This window comes from Poecilia reticulata, chromosome 4 (assembly GCF_904066995.2).
Source record: "Poecilia reticulata chromosome 4, P_reticulata-male-v2, whole genome shotgun sequence".
Lineage (NCBI taxonomy): Eukaryota > Metazoa > Chordata > Actinopteri > Cyprinodontiformes > Poeciliidae > Poecilia > Poecilia reticulata.
The window spans coordinates 21,728,677-21,751,065 of record NC_088833.1 but is presented as its reverse complement, the minus strand read 5'-3'; the positions used below and the strand labels follow the sequence as shown (position 1 = coordinate 21,751,065).

Here is a 22,389-nt window from a genome sequence, read left to right as displayed (position 1 = left end):
TCCACATCATCAAACTTCCCCGCAAATTAACAGCTGAATTGTTGACATTTTGACAATGATCCCAAACACACACCAAAAGTGGGTTTTAGAATGGATAAAGCAGGCTAAAATTAAGCTTCCTATGTGGAATGACCTCAAAATTAAATATTATGAAGGCTAAATTATACCTAACATCTATGCTTGTGCCAGGAAACTAACCAGTTAAGCTAAACTTGAACAAGTTTCCTGGATGAGGTGCAGAGCTGTTATATGTCTTTGGGATAGACATATAGTTTAAATATATGTAAAAAATGCCCTATTGTCGAGTGTAATAGGACAATTTCCTTTTTATAGCAGGGTATTTTCCATGATGTATCACTTTTGTATAATCTATTTTTTCTTGGGTATTTTCCAACACAGATTAGAACAATCAGTTCACAATAATTTATTGTAAAACAAGCCACATTTTCTTTCATACTTTGACAATAAAAAGGGTTAGCAAAGTAGAAAAAAATTACATGCAAAAATGTCGTTTCTAGAAAAGTCGAAGATTTTAAAATGGAAAATAAGCCAACGCCTTAATCACTCACTGCCTGCTGTCATCCACATATGTGCCAGGGAATTTTTACAAGTTGGTGTTTTTAATATCTCTTTTTTTCATATATATTTCTTGATAGTTGTGCCTGATTTCCCAAATGCAGTATGAATAAAAACAGGCAATCAGCAGGGATTAAATATCAGCAATCTGAATATTAATACCTCTCTGCTGAACAGGGAGAGGGTAGACATCAGTAGGGGTCAAAATTAAATGAATAATAAATACCAATTTGACATCAGTGGTGTTTTAAAAGTCATTCTGGTACCTCTAGAGGACTCGGTGTGGGGAGATTGGCAGTCAAACCTTGGCAGTGCTTTGTTCCTCTTCTCAGAGAAAATGACTGTACTGCTAAGTCTGTCATGCTAAAAACTTTGAGAGATTTCACGCATGCATCTTTTAGAGATAACAAACCATATGGCCATGCTTGCCCCCTACTGTAACCTTTTACTTTTACCTGCAGAAGGTGTTCCTCTAGGCTCCAAAAAAGTGACTCAGAGACTTTGACGTCTACTGAATGGATGCGGTCTTTCATATTGAGATCTTGGCATTCTACCCATAGAGAACAGAGGAATCTCGGCCTGAGAATTGCAGACCTCCCACCTCATCTCTAAAATGCCAAACTGCTGTCAGTCACCAACCACATATACTTAAAGTGTGTGAGCTTGAGGCAACGATTAGGCTCGGTTCCTGAAGTATTCATACCCTGTGAAGGACTTAGATGAACATAAAACATCATTTAAAACCAAGCAACCTCTACGACGGATCAGGGACGAAACAAGGTCTCAAACATCTCGTGTAGCTCTGTTCGTCATGAAAAGATAATGACATAAATGTAAAAAGGACCAAAATGTTCACGTAGACAGACATGGTGGGCAAAGACAGTGTGAATAAGAGGAGAGTCCCATGGTAACTTTGATGAAGTTGCATACCCTTTATCAAAAGTCATGTTATGCAGTTAACCTCGGCCTGCATCCAACAATTGGAAAACCTTTGCGTTATAGTTGCACCATTAACCTCTTTTAAAACTGACAAAACAGACTAATATCTTGTTTTCTATTTCAATTTGTACACAGTAAAGAAAGGCAAGCTCGATGGACCCCAAGGTGAGTTATGAACATTAATGTACATACATTAAACAAAGAAATATGAACAAACAAAAAGTATAAGCCAAGAGAAATTTTTTGCTTCATTTTTCAGAGAAATTTAACACATACGTGACCTTGAAGGTGCAAAATGTTAAGAGCACCACCATCGCTGTGCGTGGCAGTCAACCATGCTGGGAACAGGATTTCATGTTGTGAGTCGTCTTATTTCGCTTATCTCTCCTGTGCCTTCATTTCCACATTTATTCTCTCTTGCTGCCTGTAAATATGTCAACATCAACATTTTACCAAGTTTTTCACTGTCTTGATTCTGTTTTTAATGTACTTTTTCTCTTAAATACACTCCCATTTAAACTACAAAAAATTTGAAAGTTTGTCCTTTTAAAAATGGGCCTTTTTACTTATTTACATCGTTGACTTCGTATAAAAGAAACTAAACTTGAGCATTAGTAACAGGTTGCGCATTTATATGTTGTGCTAGTTTGAGTCAAGCTTAGTTATGAATAACTATTTTATTACTTAAGAGGATTATTAATAAAACTAATAATTTTGATAAAATTTTTAGTGTCAATAACCTTTTGGAGAATTATTTCTTAATCTATTTTACCAATTGATCAATCACTAATCAGTCACTAAAAGGAGCTTTTTGTGGCTTCTTGCTTTTACTCAGCCATCTTCCTGTTGAGGAGTGAGAGGATCATGTAACATGTCTCCACACCCAGAGGATTTTATTCCTTCTAAAGATTTCTTTTGAAGTCAGTAATACTGAAAATCTGCCAAAAACAAAACTGATTCTTAAGAAGGGCTTTTACTGTGACTCATGTCTCTTTTCTCTGTAGCTACTCTACTATTTAAACAGCAGCAAACCACTGAGTTTGATTACTTATCAGGATTTTTGGGAAATGGGAAGAAATTGTTTCACTGAAAGATTTGAAAAATTTAAACTGGTTGTTATAGCAAAAGGGTCTTACTAAATGTCGAGAGATGCAGAGGGAGTTGACAATTTTATTTGTGGTTTGTGTGTTCCTCAAGCTATATGAGCAGTATATGTGTTGTTATGTGAAAAGTTAAAGCTAATTCTAGTTATTTCCCCAAGGGACACAGTCTCTGCTCTTGTCTGCCCTGTCAGTAGCCTTGTTGATAGTCATCTTTTCTTCATGCAGAGTGACTCACTTACCTAAACAAACTGAATCATCCTGGCACACATCCACTATCATATATAAATGCAGCTACTGATGGCATTTATTTCTACTCATTTTTAGTTTTTTTTTTCTTTACTTTTCTCATGCAGTGAAATAAACCGTCTGGAGCTGGGCCTCACAGTGGAGGTCTGGAACAAAGGACTGATCTGGGACACCATGGTGGGAACTGTATGGATCCCCCTTCAGAACATACGACAGTCCAATGAGGTGCCTGCTCTTCTCTGTTACCTTGACTGATTGAGGAAAAAGAACTTAGCATAATACTTAAATTAAGATTATATTTTGTTAAAGATCGTATGATCTGCTTTATAAGGTATTTTGAATTGGTTGTAGTCTGTATGTGTAAGGTTCCTTATTTATTTGCTTTTGGAGAAGAGGAGAGCAATCTTTGGTCAGGATTACTACCTGGTGTTCTGCAAACAAACGCTGTGATTATTTTATAGTGGTTACACTCTACATCTGAAGGAAGGTTTTAATATTCGAAGAAGTTTGATTAGAAATTTGAAATAACACATTTTACCCAGAAGCCGCAACACGCAATAAATGTTTTATTTTTATTTTGATATACTTGTCCCGTCTCGTGTTTTTTACAGGAGGGACCGGGTCAGTGGCTGACCCTGGACTCGAATGTGATCATGGCTGAGAATGAAATCTGTGGAACCAAAGACCCGACCTTTCACAGGCTGCTGCTTGACACTCGCTTTGAACTGCCATTAGGTTTGGTCTTCAGGATTTTTATGAATTTAATCCGTGCAGTTTCTTTTCTGTGTTCAGTATTTGCACAACTTTACAAAGTATGTCAATAAGTGAGACTGCTGGAGCAAGCCTCCTTCTGCTTTGTGTGGAACTGTTTTTAGAAGAAACCTTGTCTTCTAGAATTTATACAATTGCATTTTCCTACACATTATGTTATTTTTCAGACTTCTTTTTATTCTGACTGTATCCTTCATAATATCTAAAATGAAGATGTCTTTACTGCCTATGCAATTAAATGAATCAGCACTTGATATTCTAAGGGGAGAAACATGTTTCTGTTTTCCTGTAGACATTCCAGAAGAGGAGGCCAGATACTGGGCTAAGAAACTCGAACAACTTAATGCAATGAGAGATCAAGATGTGAGAATTTCACTATTTTACATAAATTGTTAACTAAATGCCACTTGCAGCTACTTATCTTTCTCCTTATAATATAGTCTTCTAAAATGCATATTATCCGTTGGACCTACTTCGCCTCCATTTGTGTTCCTAATTTATTTTCCATATCTGCAAGAGAAAACAGAGCTGTCAGAACTAAGATCTAGTTTCCCTGAATTATTTTCAAGTCAAAGACCTTTATGTTATTCTCCTAACATGCCTGTTTCCACTGCTTCTCTTTCAACGTCAGTATGCCTACCAAGAAGAACAAGAGCAATCACTCCATGCCCCCTCCACACAGTGCTGTGAGTGTCACCGGTGTCTTCTGCATTCACCTCCCTCTGTGCCGTCACCTGCTGTGTCCTTTTTGTGCCTCCTGTTTTCCACTCTACCCGCTCCCTCTGCTCTGTTGCCTTGACTCATTGAGAAAAAAAGACTAAGCAGAAAGTAGAAATGAAGCTATTAGATTCAACAGAAGATGGGGGAGGAAAGCAAAGGAAAAACCGATGTGACTAATCATAAATGCATGCCTGCCTGAGCTCCAGAATGACTTAAAGGGGATAAATGTGTGATGAAATTGAGTTGACATATGCTGCGTGTCCGACACACGCTTTTGCTGTCTATCTCTGTGTCTAGTGATGATGACATGGGGAGCAGGTGGAGAAGTGTATGCAGTTCAAGTCCGCTTACAATTGCGTTTCTTTCTTTATTCAAATGGAGCTTGTGTTTGTGTGAATGATAACAGCATATATGTGTTTTTTGCTCGTAGATACTTTGAAGCGTCAAGGGCAGCTACTTTTAAAAAGTCAGTGTTTATATAAGCTGCTAGAATGGCCTTGTCTGTTTTTTTTTCTGCTCATACAAAGACATGCACCCAGTCACCTCTTTCATAACTTCTCATCTAACAGATTTGCACCATAAGATGATTATTTCTCAGGGTTGCAGACCTTCATGTTTAGTTAGCTTTGTTGGTGGATTTTTAATGTGTTTGAATTATATCCGCAAAGTTAACAATTTCTTTCTGTGCAGGTAATTGGAGTCTGTGGGGAGACCAGCAGAGTAAGTTTCTGTCATGCACTTCTGCTAATGGCTTGTGCAACTGTATTTATTGTCCACATCTCAGTGTGATGATCTCCCAGTGCAGTTTTCCTCTGAGACCGTAAGTGCATGAAAATGGATTTCCTGTTTTGAACTTTGCTCCAGCTCATGTTAAAATATTTTGAGTAAATCATTAGATATATCTAATTAATTTCAGTAAAGAATCATGAGTTCCTCACCCGGGCTTATGTTTAGGAGGCAGTAGGAATAATAATAGTCAGAAGAAGATAATTAAAGAGATACTTGTGTAGAATTTGATTTTTCAGTGCATTAAAAAAAAAAGTATTTGGAGTACAAGTTTACATTTAATGTGACTTTTCTTTAGTTTAGATGGGGTGTAAAATTGCACATACAGACTCAAATATATACATATGCTCCAACTAATATTTGGATTAAAGTTGCTCCTCAACTACATTCATTTTTAAATAATTAATGTGATTCTAGCTTAACTCTGGCTAGATATTTGACCACTCTCTTATCAGACAAAGTGGGGCCATGTTCACTTAGCTTTTCAGGTATGTTCTATAATTTTCCAATAGTCTGATTTCAGGGTCATTTGTTAAACTTAGGCATAAAAACATAGAGAGAGATATTTATACTGGGTCATTATCTGATATATTTTTAAACTAACAAATCCTTGATTATCCACATAGAGGTTCGCCCCACCTCTTTATGTAGACATCTAAGGCACTAACCTTTACAGAAGGTTTCAATCTCGCATTATTCAAGTCTTTCAAAATTCTTCATTATTTTGCTCGCTCACCCTTTACAGATTATTAACTAACATAATGCTTTACATATCCTTGTTGTTATTAATGTCAAGTTTAGCAAGCAACAACATTGCTGGCAACAATTTCTGATCTCTCCAAGCCTCACAACCCAGCTTTGTCTCGTCTCCCACTGTGTTGTGTGAACAGACGAGGACCCAGACAGCGCCGTTGATGACAGGGACAGTGACTACCGCAGCGAGACCAGTAACAGCATCCCGCCTCCCTTCTACACCACCTCCCAGCCCAATGCTTCCATGCACCAGTACCCAATGCGGCATCAGCACTACAGGCACTCCTTCAGCGATGACAACCATGAGCTGGACTACGATCACAGAACCATGAGGTAACATGCATGCTATAAATACACACCAAAGTCTACTTAGTACTCTGGAGAGATAATGTACCGTGGTGGTTAGGATTTTTAAAAAAGGTAGTGGGTTTTGTTTTGTTTTGTTTTGTTCAGTTTTTCTTTTTGGCTGCAGAAGGTCAAAAAAACAGACTTTTGAGATTAGTAATTCCCAATTCAAACAAGTTCTTCCTTAATCAACAAATCCGATCGGACGTCTGAGACCACCCAGCTTCTGTGGCCTTGTTTTGTTTCAATGTTGTACATGGTAACATCTCCCACTGTGTTCTCCTCCTCTAGAGAACAGCCCAGGCCTCAGTGTATACAAGCATGCTGGGGCTCAGAGTTCTTGTATACAGGTCATGTATGAAGTGGGCCTTTGTGATAATTTTTTTTATCGTGTGAATGCATGTGTGTGCGTCTGCATCTTTGTATGCATGTGTGGATGAATGAAACCCCATGTGATTTCCTCTCGACAGCCTGGTGCAGAAAACTCAATTGCAACAGAGGATCAAAGCTGAAGTTCTTCTCAGGAAGGCTTAAATCTACTGTAGATCTTTACCTTTTTTCAAGAATTAGGAGGGGAAGTTCATTTTCAAGTGCAATGTCTCTTTTTTTTCTTTCAAAATATTTAAGGATTGGTTCACAAACTAAACAAGTTTTTCTTCCTGTTATCACATTCTACTAACATTATCATAAATGACCAAATATCTCAATTTGTCTGAAAGTTTCCAGAGGTGTTACTCCTTTTGCACTGCCGTAGATAATGTAAATATTTTCTTAAACGTAGTCATACTTTACAAATCTCATAAATACAATCATAAACTTAACTTCCTTTTGCCACTCAGGTTGTTGTTTTTAAGGTTAGAGTAAGGAAACAATTCCAAGTAATCCTGGAAATACACCTGTCTTAGATTAATAGTGTAAGGCTTGTGGGATCACAGATAAATTGTGCACATCATGGCCGGATAAAGCAACTCAAAACTCCTCGGGTTTCCATCTAATAATTACTTTTAAATTAATGTTGTGAACCATTCCTTAACCGGGCAGGCCAGCGGCTCAGACAAGTTCGAGCTTTCTCTGAAAGATTTGCACTGAGCTATACTGATGCTCCTTTTCCACCTCTCCACTCCTCCCCACCTCCCTTCCCGCTCCTCCTACCAGACGCTATGATAGTTTAGACTCTGCCACCAACGGGCGCAGCGATATCGACTCAGGCTCAGGGTCGAGCCGGCGCACCAGTCGTCAGTATTCTCTAGACAGTAGGCACTCTCTGTCCGATAGGTGGGTCTCTGTGCCTCCTCTGCAATTTGTGCTCCTCCTCTTCCTCATCCTGCTCCGGCCTGTGACACCGTCTCGCTGTGACGTCAGTGGTGGACTTGTCCCGTCCTCCTCGCTCGATGTGCTTGCATGCATGCGCTCTTATCCTAGACTGTATATGTATTTTCTATATATAATTTTATAGAAGACTACTGTTCCTGCTTATGTCCTTATTGTGCACTTGGTAAAAGAAAAAAAAAAAACTTCTCAGATCCAACCAATGATGCATTGTGTTTATGGATAGAAAAGCTGTACAGCCTTCTCTTTGTGTGTGTGGGAAGAGGATGATTGATTGACATGATGTGTGGACATGTCTGATATTTCAGCAGTTGGAGGCAGATGGATTAATTGTTGGTTGGAGTCGTTGGGAACGCCTGCAAGAGTCTGTGCGCATCTGTTGTCATGACAGCTTGTTATTACAGCCTCACCCTGTATGTGAGACTTGAGGAAGGGCCCTGTCTTGTCCTGGCTGTTTCACACTTGGTAATTATACACATTTAAATCCCACTCGTGAGGCAGTAAAGGCTGTATTTCTGATAATGGCACCTTAACAGAGAAGCCAAGAAATGTTATTTTCCCCTTCAGTTTGTAGTTTAATCTTTATTCTTTCAGAAAATAAGAGGTTAAATATGTATTTAGACTTAGCAATAAGGGGAATTTGTTACTATGTGATTCTGGATGTGAGAGATTGTAAGATAGGTTATGAACTGAGAAAAGAGGGAGTGCTGTGGTGGTTTCTGTGAACATTCATCCATACTGCTGTGTACTTCTTCTGGCTCACAGCCCAAAAGTCATTATATAGTTCTCTCCATTATTGCTCTTGCATGGTGCATTATTGAGCTAAGACCACTGTTGTAAACATAGACAAAACAGTGAAGTGTGCGTGTTTGTTGCAGTGTGGTTAAGAAGATGTTTTCCTGTGTCTCTGCAAACTCTCTCTGACTCATGGGCTATCCCAGTGAGTAATAGCCATTTTTGTAAATACGTGTTTTTCACATATTTATCTGCAAAAGACAAATAAATGATCTAAGTTTAATTGCTTTTTCCTCCTCAGTTTTGGAGAGGTGTGTTATATTCAGTTATGGGTTGGTATGAAGATTTTTTTCTGCTTTAATTTATGTTTGAATTAGCATCTCTTGAAACCTTTTATTTCTCTACTAAAACACGCATCTTGCTATGAAAAAGATGCATAACTAATTAAAAACATTTGGTTGGAATTATAGTGCAAAATTGTTCACGCCCCTTGAACTCACATTTTGTCTGGTTGCAGCCATAAACTTCAAGATTTTATGTAATAGACATGCATAGTTGTGATTTGAGAGGAAATTCAAACATGTTGTTTTTTAAAATAAAAATCTAACAACCAGGTGAGGATTATTCAGTAAAGTGGCCAACCTATTTTATTCAGTAGGTAAGTTTAGCTTTTATTTGTTACTAACATTGACTTACACCATGTAGTGTGCAAAAAACAGAGTATATGCAAAAATTTGATAAAATGCTAAGGTTAGCTTAAGTGCTAAGGTTAGCTTAACTGCTAAGGTTAGCCTAGGTGCTAAGGTTAGCTAGTATGTGGGCTCCCTCGAACGTATTCACTAACTTTGCCTTACTCCATTCAGTAATTTTCCTTCTTCCTCTTCACAAGTATGCACTACTTTGTGTTGGCTTGTCTCATAAAATTCCAAGAAAATGAAGTGAAATGTGTGGTTGCAAGGTAATAAAATGTGAAAAAAAATTAATAGGGGTATTAATATGTTTGTAAGCTACATTAGTCTTTGATTAGCTGTCTCCCTCCCTGGCCTCAGCACAAGCTCCTTAACTGTGACAACCTAACTAATCACACAGCTGTGGGGATCCCCTGTCATTTATACTTCAAATCTGTGTGGGTTGTACGTATCTAACACGTCTTTATCTCCCCCTCATGTCAGTCCCACAGACAGCCGCTATGCCTCATCAGCGGAGCTGAGCAGAGGAAGCTCTCAGCTTAGTGAGGAGTTTCCTCCAGAGGACGGTGAAAGCTTTCAAGGTTCAGAGTTCTACGATGAAAACGACTCGTACCACTCCTGCCACTCCTCCGTCAGCTACGGCAAAGAAGACTCCCCGGGCTGGGATGGGGAGGACCAACAAGGGGTCTACAGTGATGAGGGAGGCTATCTCAAAGATGGAGGGGAAGAGGGCGCACTGTATGATGAAGAGGAAGGTGAAATTTACGCAGAGGAAGGGCAGTATAACTATCAAGATGAGGAAGAGATGCGCTACAGAGATGAAGACATGTATCCACTGGGTGGCAAACAAAGCCAAGACAAGGAGCCAACCTACAGTCCGTCAGTGCCATCAGGCTCTGCATCCACCTTGATGCCACCGTCTGATGGCCTGTCTTCCTCCAGGCCTCCTTTGGAGAAACAAGCATCTTTGCATCAGCAGAGGCTTGCCCAGGATCAGACCCAGTCGCCCAGTGCAGCTCTTGAACTACCTCCAGTCTCACAGGACAGCGTGTTGCCCTCTTATGCTACAGATTCCATCAAGGCTTCCTTTGCTCCATCACAGCAACAGATGTCTGTCACAACATCCTCCCCAACCATCCCAACCCAGGTTCCACCTCAGGACACCAAGCCCCTGGAGCCAGAGCCCAAAGTTGAAACCCCTCTGGAGGACATTCATCCTCTTGATCAGCCCCCAGTGGCAGAAACTGTGCAGCCTGCTCCTGAGGAGACAACAGAAGAAGCTCCTGTTCCAAGGTAAAGTCTTTCTATGCTGATCTCGTTGGAGACTCAAAATGTATAAGCTTTCTTAAAGTGCCATTTTTTTTTGGTTCACATCCACTGAAAACAGCAAAAATACAATATCTACGAGTAATATTTCTCGTTTAGAGAGTGGTCGCATATCCAGCTAGAATTATTCCAGAAGTTTGCTTGAGATGCATCTTACTAAGAGACTTAAGTATCAGTGGACCTGTACACATGTATTTGGGCTTGTATATATAATTTGTCCCTGTGTTGACTTTAAAGAAAGTGAACATAAATTTTTGAGTTGACGTCAATGTCTGACCAAATCTGTAAATCCCTTGTGTTAAACACTTTCTGATTCACTTTTAACTAACATATTATTAGCTATCACTACGTGTGATTCTACTGCATTTGTTTTCAATCCTTAATTTAGCTTCCCAAAGAGAGAAATGATGGAGCCAGGTCCTGCTAGAGCCAAAGCTAACTGGCTTCGCCTTTTCAGTAGAGTACGACTGCAGCTACAAGAGGTACAAACCGCACATGTTTCAGTGTAGCATTGTTGTGTCTGCTTGCATACCTGCCAGGTTAATGTCTGTGAATTGATTTATTTATTTTTTGCTGTATGTTTACCCTGTTGCTTCTGTGCTTTAATATTCAATTATTTGATCACTATATGTTGTATCAGTCCCTGCATGTTGAAGAAGTGTTCTATTTTACATGTTTACTGATTTTTTTGGCCACCTATTTTTCAGCTTTTTATCCATTGCAATCTTATGTGTTGTGTTAGCCTAGTCTATGTTTTCCCCTTGTATTGTTTTTGCCATTTCGTTATTTTCTTTTCAGTTGTTTGCCATCCCCGTAGCGATTTGCATGTAGCCCGTTCTGATTGCCCATGGCTGGAGAAGACTGTCAGGTGGGTGTAGCCACATGTGTTCCTCTCACAGCACTCACAGATATTTAGGACTATAATGATGAGCTCCTCCAAACCTGTAAAACTGGAATCAGGACGCATCTTAGGCAGACCTTTTTCTGTGCAATAACATGTCATTATTTTTGAAGAGGTAACCAGGCAAAGAATGTCATTGAACTGTAGGAATGATTACATAAGTAATCATTCCTACAGTTGTATCTGTCTGAAATACTTTTTATTTTTTGTCTAGTGTGTGAGGTATAATTACTTATACCTACAATTTAGAGGTTTTGTGCAACTAAGCTGTATGACTATTTCTGTGTCTGAAGAAAAAAACTCCTCCTTTTATTTATTTGTTGACAATAGTAAAACATTTTAATTTCTCTGTAGGCTTTAAATGCTTTTCAAGCATTGTGTCTTCTTTGCTTTTTTTATTCATCTTTCTCCACAGGCCCGAGGAGAACATGTTGGGATTGCCTCATTGCTTTTGTCTGCAGGGTAAGTAACTATGAACCTGACAACATTATGGCTGAAAATCTATAACTTGTCAAACAAAGGCCAAGCCAGTTGTGTAATTGATTTGTTGTGTCCAGATTTTTGACAGATGCTATTTGAAATGAAGCTGTGTCTCTTTTTCCAGCATGGGTGGTGCTCTGTACAGCATTGACAGCATGCCAGACCTTAGAAAGAGGAAGGCAATGCCTCTGGTCAGAGATCTGGTTAGTTTCTGCTCTAATCTCATTTCTGTTTTTTGACTAAGTATCTTACATCTACCCAGTCCATCTCTCTATCTCTCTCTCCCTCTCTTGTTTTTATTCCCATTATGTATTCGTCAACTCCTTCCCTTCTTCTTCCTGTGTGTATTTTAACCCCCTGCAGTCCAACTATTATAATAGTATGAAGCACATTTTATGTTGACTAAAGTCTGATTGGTTAAGCTGCAAAGATTGGGAGTATGCCATCAAGACAGAGGTCTCTTACTTTTTGTCCAGTTTTAGATAAATATGACTGCATACTTGTCTGACGCTACCTCCCTGCTAATATGACTGTTACAAACATAAACCTTTTCTGAGATATGTTTCTTTGTAAATCCATTGCACAGTCATTCTTAAAGCACATTAGATCTATATAAGTAGGGAGTGATACTTATATAGATAGGGGTGGGATTTTATTTCCGTACCTTGCTCTTTACATACATTTCAAGAAATAAAGTGCGAGTTTATTATATTTAGGGCTTTATTTAATCTTATTTTTAAATTGTTAATTTGCTTTGTGACACAACTGAGTATAGACAGAAACCTGAATGCCTTACAAAAATATTCACACCCTAAAAGATTTTTTTTACACCTTTAATCATAAATTTTCAGTAATTTTTAGTATTTTACGTCATAGATGTAAATTGGATTCAAAATGATGCATAAATGTAAACGTATTTTTCACAAATGAATGCCAAAAAAGCAGCGGCTCTAGTGAACTCTTATTTACTAATTAGGCATTTGGTTGCACTGTAATGTTTTTTGGCCGTCAGAATATATAGGACTGAATGAACACGTAGAATACACCTTTCTAATTTTTAAAACCACTGATCATTTTCCTAGTATTTAGCAATTATGTGCTACTTTATGTTTGACTGTTACATTAAATCCAGATAAAGTACACTCAGGTTTCTCATGGTAACAGGACAAGATATGAAACATTCAAAGAGCTGTGAAAACCTTTGTGAAATTCTGCACAAATTAATTGCCACAATAAGCTTATTGTGCAGTTTTTCTTCCCTTTCCATAGAACGCTGGAGGTAAATAATTGCCAACAGTGACTTTCTTAATTATTAATAAGATTCAGTACTCTCAGATACAAGCAGACGGAGGCTGCCACACCTGCGTTATGCTCCCCTAATGGTCTCACACAAATATAAATGCACGCACACACACACTCCTTTGTTGTGTGAAAGTGATTCCTGTAATTAATTGGAGATGGACGAGTGCTGCCTGAATAAGCAGTAAATATTATTACATTCAGCTATCAAATAACAGCTGTGGTTGCAAGAGCAGCTTCATCAAGAGTTATGAATCTCCACATGTAACCGAAGCTGCATTTTGGTTTGTTTTGCTGATTGATTTGAAAACATTAAACTGGGGCTATGACTATTAATTTGCTTAAATAATAACATAGCAATTCTTATATTTGAACTTTTGTTTAAATTAGTAAAAAAGAAAAACAAAATGACACAAACTCTCTGATGTAAAATATAGAAATATTCAACTTCTGAACTTGTATAACTTAGAAAAATATGTCATACAAAGTTGCTGGTTTACTTGCAGACATTTTGAATGTAATTATATCTTGATCTGTATGGTTGAATAAATAGTACCCTAAAAAACAACCCATAACCATTACATTACCCAGTTTCCACTAAATCAAGGTAAATATTACTAACTGAACTGAAAAACCTGGTCATATTTTGTTATTTGATAAAATGTGATTAATCACATCCCACCACTAATATTAACACTAATACTAAGGTTACGGTTTTGGTTATATTAAGGTATTTTATCACTGTCTGAATAAATCAGTTTTTCCTGCTGTGTCTAATGTTAAATATTTCCTTCTTTTCTTTTCCTAAACCAAAGGCAATGGTGAGTATTATTTCATATTAAAATATTTTAATTAGTTTGTAAAAGTGTATGTTTGTGTTACCATTCGATTAAAGAAATAATATGAAGTTTTACTCATATTACATTTAGTTTTTTGGGCTCACAGATGTGCATAACATAAAGAGTATGGCATATATGCTATATTACGTATAGTACAGTTATTAATTTCCATTCTGCTCATTCACTCAGTCTTTGGTCCAGAACTCCAGGAAGGCTGGCATTACCTCAGCCCTAACGTCCAGCACCCTGCATAACGAAGAACTGGTTTGTTTCCAGTTTATTCAAACGACACACTTTAATGAAAGTAACTCACTCTTGAGTGTGGAGCATCAAACTCTTAGCGAATATTTTCTGCTCATTCTGCAGAAGAGTCATGTCTACAAGAAGACCCTTCAGGCGCTCATATACCCGATCTCTTGCACCACCCCGCACAATTTCGAGGTGTGGACAGCCACCACTCCAACATACTGCTACGAGTGTGAAGGACTGCTGTGGGGTATTGCTCGCCAAGGCATGCGCTGCACTGAGTGTGGAGTCAAATGCCACGAGAAGTGCCAGGACCTGCTCAATGCTGACTGTCTACAAAGTAAGAGAAGTGTTAGGAAGAAACTGTGCGTGACATGACGGTTTAACGCAAGTGTGCAGAAATAACCTAGCAAGATTGAAACTGTCATAATGAATAAAGACAGATAGTATAGGCACCCATGCGCCATGTATTAGCTCACGGGTGAATTTTAATCAAAACATTTTCTCACTGAAACTGACATCTACACGGATTGGTTTTGTTTTGTTTTCTATTTTATTCACGGCTATTTGTGTTGTGTTTAAAATATTACACGTACTAAACATAGTAATTCCTGGCAAATTTTTGAGACCCATGTCGCAAAGACCCACACTGTTATCTCTTAAAAAATTGTTGTTTGCTTATTTTGGCTTCTGTTCAAGTAATTTGATTCTTGTTAGAACCAGAGAACTTATAAAATCTGCCTCCAAACGCCTTGTGGTTTCTGTCAGAATGCTTTTAGTTTCCCTGTAAGCCACCATGTCTAAATTTAGCTTAAATACGTTCATTAAGGAAGATTGGACAAGTATCCAGCAACTTGTCAATTAATGGTGATTTAGGTAACATTTGAGGATACATCAATGAATTAGACACAGAAGAAACTTCTTTAAAAGCCCAAAATAATGACATTCATTCCTCTATGTGTGACGTATGACTTTTTCTTCTTTTTTTTTCTAAATTAATAGTACCCTAAATCTAAACTTTTTGCGGAAGTGATTGTGTGTCAGTGAAATATTTATTGTGTATAATGTTATGTTTTCTATTTATTAACAGTTTACTTATTTCTTCTTATGTTCAATAATTAAACATAGTCCTCCTCCTCCTTTTCTGTTTCCTTTTTTGTGTGAAAGATATTAAAGGCAGTTTGTCTTTCCTTGTCATTTAGCTCTCTGTTTTTCATCAGTTTTTAGCTCAGCTTTTTATTGCTTAGAGCTCCGTTTGCTTTTGATTCATGAAATAGATCATAGTTTTTTTCATTTGCGCACACAAACGTCTCACTTTGACGGATTAAAATCAACTGAAAATGAATTTCCTAGATATTGAAAACGTTGCTTCTCAGTAATTAACTTTTGTTCATGGTGTCATTTATTTATTGTCCGATCTGTCAACACATTTTATTTGAAATCAAGTTCATGTCATTTATAATTTCTAATCCCTTCCCTGACATAACTTTTTGACCGTCTTTGCAACCAGGAGCTGCAGAGAAGAGCTCCAAGCATGGTGCCGAGGACAGAACCCAGAACATCATCATGGTTCTTAAAGACCGCATGAAGATCCGTGAGAGGAACAAACCAGAGATCTTTGAACTCATCCAGGAAGTGTTTGCTGTCATCAAGTCCACCCATGTCACCCAAATGAAGCAGATCAAGCAGAGTGTGCTCGACGGCACCTCTAAATGGTCAGCCAAGATCTGCATCACAGGTGAGGGCAAGTCATGTTCAGCTCACCTTGAACGGAGCTGGCCAATACGGTCAGTATCACCGTCAAAGGAGATGACAGCCGTGTTGGTCTGTAAAAAGAGACAAATAATCGTCCTTGTGCCAGGATGAGGCAACTGTTTACACCCAGGTACACACACAGTTACAGTGCATTGCTTCTTCCCTTTTGTTCAGTGTTGTGTGCTCAGGGTCTCCAAGCAAAGGATAAAACTGGTTCCAGTGATCCCTACGTAACTGTCCAGGTGGGGAAGACCAAGAAGAGGACCAAAACTATCTATGGCAACCTCAACCCTGTCTGGGAGGAAACATTTAATTTGTGAGTCATAAAAATTTCTTTAGACAGGTTGAGACTGTGTCACCAGAAAGTATTTAGTGGTAGATCATACAAAGTCTCAGTTCAAATTTAAGATCTGCTAAAGGCAGCCAAATTATATCTTTCATGTAACTTGCTTATGATAATTTGCAATGATAATCAATTCCAGCATCAATCAGGTTTAACCATCTCAAGTTTATTTTAGTCTTATTTTTTCTTTGGAGGTCGTCCGGCATGAGCCATGATATCACTGAACTGTTGATGCATGCAGTTTAATCTCTTGTTCCACATTTCTAGTGAATGTCACAACTCCTCAGACCGCATCAAGGTGCGAGTGTGGGATGAAGACGATGATATTAAGTCTCGTGTGAAGCAAAAGTTCAAGCGAGAGTCGGACGACTTCCTCGGTCAAACCATCATTGAAGTCCGCACTCTGAGTGGAGAGATGGACGTCTGGTATAATCTTGGTATGCTCTATTTTTTTGTTCCTGCTTGCTTAAAGCGCAATGATTTCACAGTTTCTGGGTTATCTTGCAAAGCAGAAGCTGCAAGGGTCACCTAATTGTTACAATTGTAGAACAGTGACGTGCGGTGAGGTTCAATGCTGGTGAGCCACTAACTTACAATTATAGACACCATGCATGTTATTGGACGTACGGAAATTTCGCCCAGGCATACAACGCTGGGGGGCAAAAAGACTCATCTTTTACATGTCATCCATAGCCGCGTTAACTCAGTGAAACTTAGAAATGTAGGTATTAATTTTGTTATATGATCCACAGCAAAGGGAAAGAGCTAGAAAGCACTTTCTCGCTCTGTATCCACCAAGCTACAAGCAGACTCGTTGCCATAGCAACTGATAACAATGCCACTTCATGTTTTAGGATTTAACACCAAAAAAAGTAGATTAGCTACCGCTTCTACTTTACTGAATTACTTGGACATACAAACTGTAGCCCACAAAACGCACATTTCATTAAAAACTAAATAAGAACATCTTATTGCTGTCTTACCTTTACTTATCAATGAAATCCATGCACCGCTAATTCTGCACAAAAATATCCGTTCATCCAAAGTATCGTCAAACTGTCTCGAAGCAAAACTTTCAGCTCCGGTGTTGGTCTTTCTTTAGTTATCATCTCCTGCTTCAATTGAAAATCCACTTTAGAAAACTGTTTAAGTGTAGAAATGTAGTCTTTCATTTTGACGTCGGAAGAGAGAAGAAAACAAATATGTCGCTGTACTTTACTTATTTACTGTATGGCTAGCTCCACGTGTCTTACTCCGCAGTTGTGCAGTCACAATGTCTGGGATCATGAGCGCCCCCTGCCATGAGGCAAGAGAACTGCCTGCCTCACCTCAAGACGGTTCTCTGCTGTTTCTCATCGCTCCTCCGCACACAAAACACGATACACACAGTTGGAGACAAAAAAACACTGTAAATTTTAGACATAAGATAGATTATGGAAAATCAGTCCATATATTAAATGTTTTTTTGCCATTTTATTGCCGGCGTACAGACAGGACGAACATGCTCCCATAGAACGGCAGCCAGTGCAGTTAGCAAGAGGTTGCGTAATCCCAAGTGAGGCTCAGCTCACTGCTGCCTCACCGGCTTCGCTTCCGAGCATTTGAATGGGAAAATACGAAAATCCAGCGATTTTGAAGAAAAAAATAATCAGAATTGGTTAAGGTAAGTAAAAAATAGGTACAAACCACAGGGTGAAAATAGCAATATAACGATTTTATTATTATATATTATTTTTTCATGATGACAGGTGAGGATCTGCCTCACCTGCTTCCCCTGACCGCATGTCACTGTTTTAGAAATTTCAGGATGAAGTTGAGTGATGGTCTTTATGTTTTGTGCACTTTGCAGACAAACGTACGGACAAATCAGCCGTGTCTGGGGCTATCCGAATGCGCATTAATGTGGAAATTAAAGGAGAAGAAACAGTCGCTCCATATCACGTACAGTACACCTGTCTGCATGAGGTAATGCTTATCTTTAAAAAACCCAACTTTTCTATTGCTGTAGCAAAATTTCACACTGAAAAATTAAGAAAACTCAATCTTTACATTGAGAAAATGTATTCAGTTGGGGAAAAACAAAATCACCAGTATCACACTGGTTAAAAGTGCAATGGTACCTTCAACAATATATATTAAATATTAAATTCAACACAAGTGAAGAATTTTTAATTTATACTTTTCTTTTTTAAGTTGATGTGCTTGTCTTTTTGTTTTCTGGAGATTATATCAAGGCACATTAGTTTTAGCAACCCTTCAAAACGGGAAAGACAGCAGAACATGCTCTTCAGGAAAGACCCACATATGCTGATCTTTGTTAGTAAGAAAAGGGTTACAAGATGGTACAAAAACTTTGACATAGCCAATGAGAGCAGTTATAAAGCTTAAAATAATCTGAAATATGATTAGGAACCTGTGATTACAATAAGAGAGATAACATGGCAATGGTCATGTTATTTTTTCCGGATTAAAATTCTGTGGAGTATTATTTTCTCTAAAGAAACTAGTCCCTCTCCTACAAAGCGAAGATCGACACTTTTATGTTCTGACTGAAAAAAAAAACAGTCAATAAATGATCAGCGTTTTGGAGATTTTGCATTTCTGTGGATTATTTTGGTCCAATAATGAGCTCTTGAGATGTTTTTAGTGTATTCACTATTCCTGTCATTTCCTCATACTTCCTCTCTCTAAAAATACCATAGAAACCTAATTTTAACTTTTCCAAGTGAGGATTCATATTTACTGTCGCAAAACCAAACATCCCTTTTATCTCGTACTTAACACTTCCCTACAGCCTCCAGCTACGTCTTTCACCTACATCCCTCTTTTTACTGCATTTTAACCACCTGTCTGCCTTACTCTCTCCCACACAACAACTTGTGACGTTTCAGCAGATTTTCATTCCTTAAGACTATATGGTCTTGTTTATCTGCATCGTACCTGGATAAGATGCTTTAAAATCATTGGAAAAGATTCCCTTTATCAGTAAAGTTTCCAAAAAAATGTGTGTGTTTTTGTTTCTGACATTTCTTGGTTTGTTCAATTGCAAACTACTGAAAAAAGGACAGAAATATTTCAAGGAACAGGATGAAAAACTAGAGGAATTAAAGGGTGACAAAAATCAAGATAAGAGAGAGTTGATCTGAGTAAAAGTGTTGGGACAAAGAAAAGTTTGGAGATGACTGAGAGACAAAGAACTGGTGGAGAAGTGAGTCACCATGGGTCTGAAACTGAATCTGTTATGATCCCCACCATTGGAAGGTGTGGGAGGAAAGTTTCTCACTAGTGATCCAGCTGCAGTGTTAAAGACCTAGAGACAGAGACACAGAGCCGGAGAAAACTGAAGAAACTAACTTTGACTAACTGTGGTATGTAAAGACATGAACAATTTGCGAGCTCAAAGCAAGACGCCAGAGAGCACCAAACTAGTTTTTTATTAGACAATTAATTTCATTTCACATAATTATCGCGGAAGAAGCCATTTGTTTGTTAAATACTTAATGAAACATATTTACCATGTTTGTCGTGAATGACGTATATATGCTCACGAGGTAAGTAGTCCAAATTTATCGTTTATTGAACGTTCAGAAACTACAGCGGCTGTGATGCGCCAAGGCAAAGGTAAACAAAGGTAAAACAAATCGAACAGGAGATCAACTCAAAACCACTGCACATTTTTACTCTTTCTCTCCCTTTGTCATTAAAGCACACCCGTTGCCATGGGAACCGCTACGAGCGGAGCTCCTCGACCCGAGCAGAGATTATGTTAAAAACATAACATTCAGTCCGTTACGATATTAGGTTTTCAACCTTGATATTTATTTTGCGATTATTAATTAGCGCTCCCCTGAACACAGCCGTGGTTGATTAGTTAATTTTAAACTCCTGCTCTGCTAGTTATTTTGGTAATGGAACTGAAATGTACAGAATTGCGCAACACCCTGTTGAAACAATAATTACTGAGATTATTGTGTTGGGTCATTCATTCAACACTTTTTGTTGATTAATTTCTTGTTCTTTAATAAAGTTAAAGAACTTTTTTATTAATAATAATAATAATATTATTATTATTATTATTATTATTATTATTATTATTATTATTATTATTATTATATATAATAATAGTACTATTATTATAATAATTATAGCACTATTATACTATAATAATAATAATTATTATTATTAATAATAATCATAATAACACTATTATTATACTATTAATATTAAATAATAATATAATATATAATAGTATATGTATTATTATTAATATGTATTACATATAATAAGAACAATAGTACTAATAATAGTACTATTATGATTATTAAAAACAATAGCAATAATACTTTATTATAATTTAATGCTTTTATTGCTATCTTTTGTAATAATCATAATAGTACTATTATAATTACTAAAAACAATAGCAATAATAACAATATTAATAACAGTGTTATTATAATTCAATTTAATTTCATACAGTTCAGAAACAGTATGAAATGGGGGGAAAATTATAATTGAATAATATAATTAATAATAATATTAAATTATGTTATTAGAATTTAATGTTATTGCTGTTGTTTTTTAATAACAATAGTACTATTATAAACAACAATAGCAATAATAACAGTAATTTTTAATAACTTTATATAATCTTACTATCATTAGAAATAGTAACTATAATAATTATTAATATAAGTAATACTAATTATAATTATCAATATAAGTAATACTAATTCTGATTTTTTATATTGATAATGATTTATTATTATTGTTATTAACAATAATTATGATTAATTATAATAATAATTTTAGTATAATACTTAGCAATATAATAACTATTATATTGTTAAAATATAATAGTTATAACATTATTATATATAATATATAATGATATTATATATAATATATAATGATATTATATATAATTATATAATATAATTATATATAATTATATTATATATAATTAATATAATTGTAAAATAATTAATTATTATATAATAATTAATTATATAATTAATTATTATATAATTGTATATTGATTAAAATATTAATATTCATATTATGACTGCTATTATTATTAAAAACAATGGCAATCATAATGTTAAATTATAACTTTATTATATTGCTAATACTATTATTATCAATAGTGATAATAATTTTCAATATAATAAATAATAATTTGATCATTATTATTATTTATTATATTGATTAACAATTATTTTTATTATTAGTTATTATTACTACTAATAATAATAATTATTATAAACAACTTTATATTATGTTATAAAGTTGTTTATTATTATTATTATTATTATTATTATTATCATAATTATTATAATTAATAATTATTATGATAGGCCAGCACACATAGTCCCTGATAGGTGTGCTGATCTCTTTGAGATGGGTCAAATCGTTCTCTAAGCCAGATCTCTTTTGGGTACGATCTTCAAAAATTGCTTTTGTTAGCGCAGAAGTTGAGTTTTTACACTCTGCAGTCTTTTTTCCATCACCAACTTCCCCAGCCGGGGAAGTTTACTCTTTGAGAATGGCCAAACCGTTCCCAAGGACAGATATCTTTTGGGTACGGTCTTCCAATGTTGCTTTTGTTAGCTCAGAAGTTGAGTTTTTACACTCAGTAGTCTTTTTTGCATCACCAACTTCCCCAGCCGGGGAAGTTTCTTGTTTGAGAATGGCCAAATTGTTCTTGAGGCCAGATCTCTCTTTGTGGGTCGGGTCTTGTAAACTCCCACAATGGCCTGATGAGCCCATCAGGCCAGCAAACTTTCCCATCCGGGAAAGTCTTTTTTTTATCACCAATTTCCTAATTGGTAATAAAGATTCTTCTTTGAGAATGGCCAAATCGTTCTTGAGGCCAGATCTCTCTTCGTGGGTCGGGTCTTGTAAACTCCCACAATGGCCTGATGAGCCCATCAGGCCAGCAAACTTTCCCGGAAGTTTGCTTGGAAAGTTTGACAAAGGTTACTTAAAACCTTTGTCAAACACCTTGCAAAAATCTTAACAAGCTGTCAGTTAAGATAATGCAGGATATTTTCGCTCATATTTTATGTAGCCTATGTCAGTAGGTCTTCGTACACCGTAGATGTTCTGTTCTTTTGCTCTTCTCTGTAGCACACAGGTGAGGGTTTCAGAGTCCTTTCTCTTCTCAAGCATCAAACTTTTCAAAGCTTGCTCTCTGTACTTGGCCAATTCA

At 36.8% G+C, this 22,389-nt stretch overlaps 1 protein-coding gene across 1 annotated transcript in view; it reads left to right on the top strand.

Annotated features, from left to right (window-relative positions):
• Positions 1-22,389, top strand: part of unc13a (unc-13 homolog A (C. elegans)) — a 52,119-nt gene that overhangs the window by 4,764 nt on the left and 24,966 nt on the right. The window contains exons 2-21 of the mRNA XM_008407156.3: positions 1,651-1,680; positions 1,775-1,874; positions 2,972-3,089; positions 3,476-3,599; positions 3,928-3,998; positions 4,267-4,321; positions 5,046-5,075; positions 6,032-6,227; positions 7,395-7,514; positions 9,476-10,285; positions 10,707-10,800; positions 11,635-11,681; positions 11,824-11,902; positions 13,814-13,819; positions 14,027-14,101; positions 14,204-14,423; positions 15,594-15,821; positions 16,013-16,154; positions 16,449-16,618; positions 18,031-18,146. Coding sequence (XP_008405378.1) covers positions 1,651-1,680; positions 1,775-1,874; positions 2,972-3,089; positions 3,476-3,599; positions 3,928-3,998; positions 4,267-4,321; positions 5,046-5,075; positions 6,032-6,227; positions 7,395-7,514; positions 9,476-10,285; positions 10,707-10,800; positions 11,635-11,681; positions 11,824-11,902; positions 13,814-13,819; positions 14,027-14,101; positions 14,204-14,423; positions 15,594-15,821; positions 16,013-16,154; positions 16,449-16,618; positions 18,031-18,146 — 2,831 coding nt within the window. The remainder of the gene's footprint in view (positions 1-1,650; positions 1,681-1,774; positions 1,875-2,971; positions 3,090-3,475; positions 3,600-3,927; positions 3,999-4,266; positions 4,322-5,045; positions 5,076-6,031; positions 6,228-7,394; positions 7,515-9,475; positions 10,286-10,706; positions 10,801-11,634; positions 11,682-11,823; positions 11,903-13,813; positions 13,820-14,026; positions 14,102-14,203; positions 14,424-15,593; positions 15,822-16,012; positions 16,155-16,448; positions 16,619-18,030; positions 18,147-22,389) is intronic.